Raw genomic sequence first — 7,746 nt, forward strand, 5'->3', positions numbered from 1 at the left:
GGTAAAAATATGAAAGGCTCAGTAAATAATCGACACAGAAAGACAAACTGCAAAAGAAAGTATCGAATGCAGTACTGGTGTACTTTTTTTACTGCCCCTTTTTTAACTCCTACCGGAACGGCTAATGGTAAGGTTCTTGCGCCATCTCGTGTCAGTCGTTATTGAGGAATATTAACACACGGTCGTGCTTGGTCCTAAACCGGTACGACATACAGACAAGCCAAGTAAACATATCTTTTTTTTCTTGACCACACCGGGTTTTAACCCAGGATATCCTGGCCACGATTCCCGATCAGGTTTTCTTCTAAGCGCTTGACCAATGCTGCCAATGACCAGGTGACATCGGTCAAGTCGGTCGACCCATATAAGGCAATGAGCCTGATGGTATTATAACCAGAATATCGTGGGTTCGAATCCCAGTGTGGTAAAAATAACCATGGAAACAAACTATTTGAGACGCTGGACCCATACACAAATCAGGTAGCATGACGATACAAACGATATTTGGAACATTTCTGCAACGAAAAGCTGCAGTTTTAAAATTTGCTTGAAAATTATGAACATGCAGCAACCAGTAATATTACATGCAATGGCATGGCAGGCAGGATAGCCCCACTGCGCAGGTCCTTGTTTGGCGATCACAGCTAACGTATCGCGATCAGCCCAGGCAATGCAGCCCGTACAAAAACATTTTCTTGGGCAGTTTAGCTACGTATGATAAATAAACAGCTGGTTGTTTTCAACAATATAACCAGGAATACGAGAAGTCCTGCTCAACGCCTAATATTATTACCTTACAAGAAAAGGTAATGCCCAAATCGCCCTTTGTTGTTCGCTACCAAGTGTAATGTGTTAAAAATGTACCGAAGCAATTTTGGTGCTTGTCCACAAATCCAGCATCTGCGCTTTTAGCGCTTTTAGTTTTGTGGGCAGATTGCATGCAAAAGGTCGTGGCTTCTAACTCGTTGCCATATATCATTCCCATTCAAAATTATCAAAAAATTGTGTAGACTTCCTTGCGTTAGAGTCATGCCTCAAACACATTTTTATAAATCTCGTTTTTTTCAAGGTCGAATACCATTTTTTTAACAGCGAAGGGCATTTAAATAACGAATATCGATTTCATTTGCTCTTAGTTTTTGTTTCAATATTGGTTGTGTTAAATTATCTGGACAATGTAAACCACATGTCGTATCGATGTTAAGTATATCCCTTCCAAGTTATCTAGGATAGAATAAGTTTTTTTCAGATCTATGTGATCTCGTATAACAAGTGCGTCTCCGCCCACCAGCCGGAGAAAAAACAACTCGATCCTCTCAGGAACCCATATTTTTGTGACGCTGCTGCTTTCGAATTGTATTAAAGAGATGTGCTCCCATACATCATAACACCATGTCATGATACGTAAACAGTCGAGCCAATCACAACAGCTTTCGTAAACTTTAAGCCGTCTTAGCAGAGGATGATCAAAGCAACAACATAACGCACAACACTTAATTGACGTCAGCAACAATTTTATTTTCGTGAACGTCAACGAAAAAACAGTAAAACATGCAGTGGACAATTTGAATGTGGGCGTTGACGAGGGACTGGTGGAAACATTCTTGGTCATAAAGTAACAACGATACGAATTAATAACAGCAGGCACTGCTTGTACCAACAAGTGGGGTTTTGTCGGTCGACTGTGAGTCACCAGCGTGAGAAACTTCGAGTCTGCGGTTTCGTGACGACAGAAAGCAAGTCAGCACGAGGCCCAACGATATACACCCACACTGGAAAAGAAGGACTCCAAGACTACTATACGTATCGAACACAATTCTCCCGATAAACGCCTCAACCATGCCAATCGTTGTTTGTATTCCTGTCATATAAATATTGGCAAGCGATTCGTCAACCGGATAGGTCGACTGGATGACCATCTCCAAAAACACGACTGCAGCAGCTCCAGACGAGAGTCCAAAAAAAGCGTTGCCGACAAACATGCCTGTTACTTGCTTGAAAACAACACAAACCGTAATTGCTACCGAGGAAACAAGAAAGGTCACAACAGCGCATATTGCCAGCAATTTGTAGCCTTTGTAAAGGTCAACCGCTTTTCCAAAAGCGAAAACACCTATGAAGGATCCCACGCTGTACATACTCATTATGTAGCCGCTAAGCTTGTGTGGTGCTACCCCTTTTACGTGGTCATGTGCGCGCTTTACTATCTCCGACATCATCATATTTTCCAGCAAAATAATTTGGAAAATTAAGCCTATGTTTAGGGTTAGGAATACGTAGGAATAGTTTGTAAACAGGAGCTTTGTCTCTTTCCAAAAATCCTTAGTTTCCACTTTATTATCGACTTCGTGCAAGTCCTTTAGTTCTTGTGCGTATGTAGGTGGCGTTGGTGGAGCGCTGGTAAAAAACACGGCAAAAAATATGGTCGCCACGGCTGATATTCCCAAAAAAGCTCCATACATTATTTGCAAATGGTGTTGAGCCGAACTTGAACTGACTGCCAGACTAAAATTTCCTGTACTGTTTGCGGACCCACTTGTCGAAAACACAAGGTAAGGGGGAAGGACGTACCCGGAGCCGCCGCCAAGGTACATCGCGATAATGTTCACTGCGATTGCGGTTCCAACCTGGTTTTCAGGAAACCACAGGGCAGCAAAAGTGGATGGTATGACCACTCCTATAATTTCCGCCACACCAGTGACAACTTGTCCGATTACAATCAACACCATTAATGAACTGCTTATGAAAGATAGGGTAATAAAAAAAAGCCCAACAGTAGATGAAAGGCTCACCAACAAAACAAGACCTCTAAGTCCCAGTTTTTCTTTAAACACCAGCCAGGCCAAGGGCACGGTTATAAATATTCCGCTGATGTTTCTTGCATTGGTAATCCAATCCACAGTCGCGTGTGTGGTGTTGAAAAACTCTACGTAGAATCCGCTCACTTGTCCGAAGCTTCCGAACGATATTCCGACGAAGTATTGCAGAACGGCAAGCCCACCGAGGAAGGCCCACCTTCGTTTGTACAACTGGCTATTGCCGTCCATAGTTACCAATATTTCCTTCTATTGAAATCAATGCATTGATAAATATGCAAATCGATTGTAGTTCTAGTCAAGGTATTTAACACATTTACTATACGCTACACTTCAGCAACATGGCAATCTGCAACTCAGGGGTGACATGTCACCGTTATTAGTGCGGAGTCCATGGGTAGATTTTTCTCCGTTCTGTCAGCACACTGTTATGGTTTGCGCTCCAAATATTTTGCACCTAGGCGGGTCCTTAATCGCGCGATGCGAAGCGTACCAGGCTACACCCTTTGTTCTATTTTATGAAGCCAAGGCTTCGCACGATTTGTGTAGTTCGCTACGTATCTTCTTCACACGCTTATTCTTCACATTTTTGTTCGTAGAAGTGCGATGTACGCAAGTAGTTCCTCGTACTGGTGATGTTTCTGAATGCTACTTCACCTTGACTGTACAGTTCACTGCACAGCTGCTTTTAACTAAGATATTGCAATGTTAGTTTTTTGACTAAATTGCCATTTGATAAATGACCATCACTTTCACCCTACAACTGATGGCACTACTATGCAAAGTTTACTGTATTTTGTAGCGTCTGTGCATTCAATATCAGAGGTTTGCTGTGCGGCCATTTTGACGCTATACGCTTGATTCAACCTTTGATTCTACATACGTTAATGTTAAATAGCATTTATTTTGAAAAAAATCCAGAAAGTTAAAATGTACATATGCGTTTTTCGGTGTTAAAGTCACGAAAACTACATTGCGCTTAAACTGCATTTAGGATTTAATTCTGGCACACGCAATGTTTCGGACAACTGACGAACAGCTAAAAAGTTCAAAAGGAAGCGTGAACCATTCAATACAAAAAACAAGCTTTTGCAGAGAAACTGTTTGATTAAACGTCATTTTTTGTGTTAACTTGTGCAATTCAATTACTCTGCGTATATGCGTACACAGCTGTTAGATTTTGCGTTAATCACTTGGCTCTCTTCGCCAGATGGCTTAATCTCGCACATATGTGCTAATCGGGTTTTAGTTTCAATTTTTCATCGACGTTCTTTAATAATCCGTCCATATCGCATTTTTCCCATTTTCGATGATGTTATAAATACAGCCACACAACCTTAAGCTAAAGAAAAGAGACCGAATAGAGCGAACGGGAGAGACCGAATGAGAAAAGGAATTACGCGCATACTAAGAAACATCGTACGTGTATTGAACCAAGGTATGTTTATTTAGCGTTTTATGTTTTAATTGAAAAGTCGCAAAGGTACTTTTTGTCAGATGATTTTAATAGTCTTAGGAGTCAGATAAACACGGAATGTTTCGTTCTGCAAACTTAGGTCCCTGCACTTATCACCAAATACGAAAATCTAGAGAAAAATAAATTCCGATGGTTTGCTCAGACATACAAAGCAACAACATAACGAACAACGCTTAATCGACGTCAGCAACAATTCAATTCATTTTATTTTCGTGAACGTTAACGAAAACGTAGTACAACATGCGATGGACAATTTGAATATAGGCAGTGGCGAGGGACCGGTGGAACCATTCTTGGTTATATAGTAACAACAATACGGACTAATAACAGCAGGCACTGCTTGCACCAACAAGTGGGGTTTTGTCGGTCGACTGTGAGTCACCAGCGTGAGAAACTTCGAGTCTGCGGTTTCGTGACGACAGAAAGCAAGTCAGCACGAGGCCCAACGATATACACCCACACTGGAAAAGAAGGACTCCAAGACTACTATACGTATCGAACACAATTCTCCCGATAAACGCCTCAACCATGCCAATCGTTGTTTGTATTCCTGTCATATAAATATTGGCAAGCGATTCGTCAACCGGATAGGTCGACTGGGTGACCATCTCCAAAAACACGACAACAGCGGCTCCAGACGAGAGTCCAAAAAAAGCGTTGCCGACAAACATGCCTGTTACTTGTTTGAAAACAACACAAACCGTAATTGCTACCGAAGAAAGAAGAACGGCTACAACAGCGCATATTGCCAGCAGTTTGTAGCCTTTGTAAAGGTCAACCGCTTTTCCAAAAGCGAAAACGCCTATGAAGGATCCCACGCTGTACATACTCATTATGTAGCCGCTAAGCTTGTGTGGTGCTACCCCTTTTACGTGGTCATGGGCGCGCTTAACTATCTCCGACATCATCATGTTTTCCAGCAAAATAATTTGGAAAATTAGACCCATGTTTAAGCATAGGAATACGTAGGAATAGTTTGTAAACAGGAGCTTTGTCTCTTTCCAAAAATCCTTAGATTCCACTTTATTATCGACTTCGTGCAAGACCTTCAGTTCTTGTGCGTATGTAGGTGGAGTTGGTGGAGTGCTCGTAAAAAACAGGGCAAAAAATATGGTCGCCACGGCTGATATTCCCAAAAAAGCTCCATACATTATTTGCAAATGGTGTTGGGCCGAATTTAACTTGATCGCCAGACTAAAATTTCCTGTACTGTTTGAGGACCCACTTGTCGAAAACACAAGGTAAGAAGGCAGGACGTACCCGGAGCCATCGCCAAGGTATATCGCGATAATGTTCACTGCGATTGCGGTTCCAACCTGGTTTTCAGGAAACCACAAGGCAGCGAAAGTGGATGGTATGACCACTCCTATAATTTCCGCCACACCAGTAAGAACTTGTCCAATTACAATCAACACCAATAATGAACTGCTTATGAAAGATAGGGTAACAAACAAAAGCCCAACAGTAGATGAAAGACCCACCAACAAAACAAGACCTCTAAGTCCCAGTTTTTCTTTGAACACCAGCCAAGCCAAGGGCACGGTTATAAATATTCCGCCTATATTTCTTGCATTGGTAATCCAATCCACAGTCGCGTGTGTAGTGTTGAAAAACTCCACGTAGAAACCGCTCACTTGACCGTAGCTTCCGAATGATATTCCGGCGAAGTATTGCAGAACGGCCAGCCCACCGAGGAAGGCCCACCTTCGTTTGTACAACTGGCTATTGCTATCCATAGTTACCAATATTTCCTTCTAGTGAAATCAATGTATTGACAAATGTGTAAATTGGTTGTAGTTCTAGTCAAGGTATTTAACACATTTACTATACGCTACACTTCAGCAACATGGCAATCTGCAACTCAGGGGTGTTATTAGTACGGAGTCCATGGGTAGATTTTTCTCCGTTCTGTCAGCACACTGTTATGGTTTGCGTTCCAAATATTTTGCACCTAGGCGGGTCCTTAATCGCGCGATGCGAAGCGTACACATTTTTTGTTCGTAGAAGTAAGATGGAATCAAGTAGTTTCTCAAACTGGTAATGGGTTCTGAATGCTACTTAACCTTGACTGTACAGATCACTGTAACTGTTTTAACTCAGTAAGATATTGCAATGTTAGTTTTATGACTAAATTGCCATTTGATAAATTACAATCACTTTCATCCTGCTACTGGTGGCACTATGCAAAGTTTACTGTATTTTGTAGCGTCTGTGCATTCAATATCAGAGGTTTGCTGTGCGGCCATTTTGACGCTATACGCTTGATTCACCCTTTGATTCTACGTACGTTAAAGTTAATTAGCATTTATGTTGAAAAAAATCCAGAAAATTAAAATGTACATATGCGTTTTTCGGTGTTAAAGTCACGAAAACTGCATTGCGCTGAAACTGCATTTAGGAAATTACTCTGGCGTACACAATGTTCCCGGCAACTAGTTGAAGAATAGTTGAGGAGTTCAAAAGGAAGCGTGAACCATTCAATACAAAAAGAACAACCCGAAAACGACCGTTGATCCCACAGTTATTTTTCGCGCCTAGCAGTTATGGCAAATGAGCAGGAAGTTTACAACTCCATATGCATTTTATTTAAATTCATATGTCGCAATCAACTGTTACGTCATACGCGCAATAATAATGGCGGTTTATCAAACGATTGTCTAATAGTTAATGGACCGAATTTGACACTTGCAAATCCAATACGAAAAAAATACAGATAAAGGTTTTTGTTTTTTAATCGACAGAACAGCTCGAACACGCGTGTTTCACAGCAATAAGCTTGCTAGGCCATATCGCTCAACATGGGGCGTTTTGAAATTCTAACTTTTCAAGGAAATGTGTTAAAATTACATTATTTTTGCAGATGATTGTTGCAAATCAAAAGATTTTGCATCCCTTATAAAATGAGTTTAGGACTCACGGAAACCAGACAATTACAGTACATAACTCACTATGCTGCGCCTATATATTATACACTATATCGAGACTGTAGCAATACACGCATGTTTCTTAACCCAATTCTTCACACACAGATAGACCGAAGGCGGAGTTTGGCTTTTCTGCGGAAATTTAACAGCTTTCTGGCATCCGGCTTGATGACAGACCTATTTTTCTTGTTGAATATTCATTCTCACTTCCTTCTGGCAATCTCTCTGTCACCCGTATGGACCCGACATTTACTAACCAGCTGGCACGCGGTACAAATTACTCGCCTACGTCACTAACCCGCTTGGAACAATTTAAAGTTACGCCGCCTGATATTGCAACGTCTCTACCTAATTAATTTAACAAGTCTGCTCTCGGAGTAAAATTTAGTAGCTGTAATAAAGAACCCACAAGGCAGAATTTACTTCAGTTATAGCAGCCGGACGATCTATTTAAACGCTGCAAGACTCATAGGTTTTTTCATCTAAACTTCTCAATTTGTGGTCATTTATCAAAGCAAAATCACAATAG

At 41.3% G+C, this 7,746-nt stretch overlaps 2 protein-coding genes across 2 annotated transcripts; both read right to left on the bottom strand.

The window, feature by feature from the left end:
* Positions 1-1,510: 1,510 nt before the first annotated feature.
* LOC145907279 (putative MFS-type transporter C09D4.1) lies at positions 1,511-3,047 on the bottom strand. The gene has a single exon (XM_082994704.1). The coding sequence runs from the start codon at positions 3,045-3,047 to the stop codon at positions 1,632-1,634; it is 1,416 nt and encodes a 471-aa protein (XP_082850830.1). The 3' UTR covers positions 1,511-1,631.
* Positions 3,048-4,613: 1,566 nt separating this feature from the next.
* Positions 4,614-6,029, bottom strand: LOC145907280 (putative MFS-type transporter C09D4.1). The gene has a single exon (XM_082994705.1). The coding sequence runs from the start codon at positions 6,027-6,029 to the stop codon at positions 4,614-4,616; it is 1,416 nt and encodes a 471-aa protein (XP_082850831.1).
* Between the last annotated feature and the right edge of the window lie 1,717 nt (positions 6,030-7,746).

Source organism: Ascidia mentula, chromosome 6 (assembly GCF_947561715.1).
Source record: "Ascidia mentula chromosome 6, kaAscMent1.1, whole genome shotgun sequence".
NCBI classification, from domain to species: Eukaryota; Metazoa; Chordata; class Ascidiacea; order Phlebobranchia; family Ascidiidae; genus Ascidia; species Ascidia mentula.

Bases quoted from the DNA above. Each gene is read 5' to 3' on its own strand.
- LOC145907279 (XM_082994704.1), bottom strand. From the start codon at position 3,047: ATGGACGGCAATAGCCAGTTGTACAAACGAAGGTGGGCCTTCCTCGGT.
- LOC145907280 (XM_082994705.1), bottom strand. From the start codon at position 6,029: ATGGATAGCAATAGCCAGTTGTACAAACGAAGGTGGGCCTTCCTCGGT.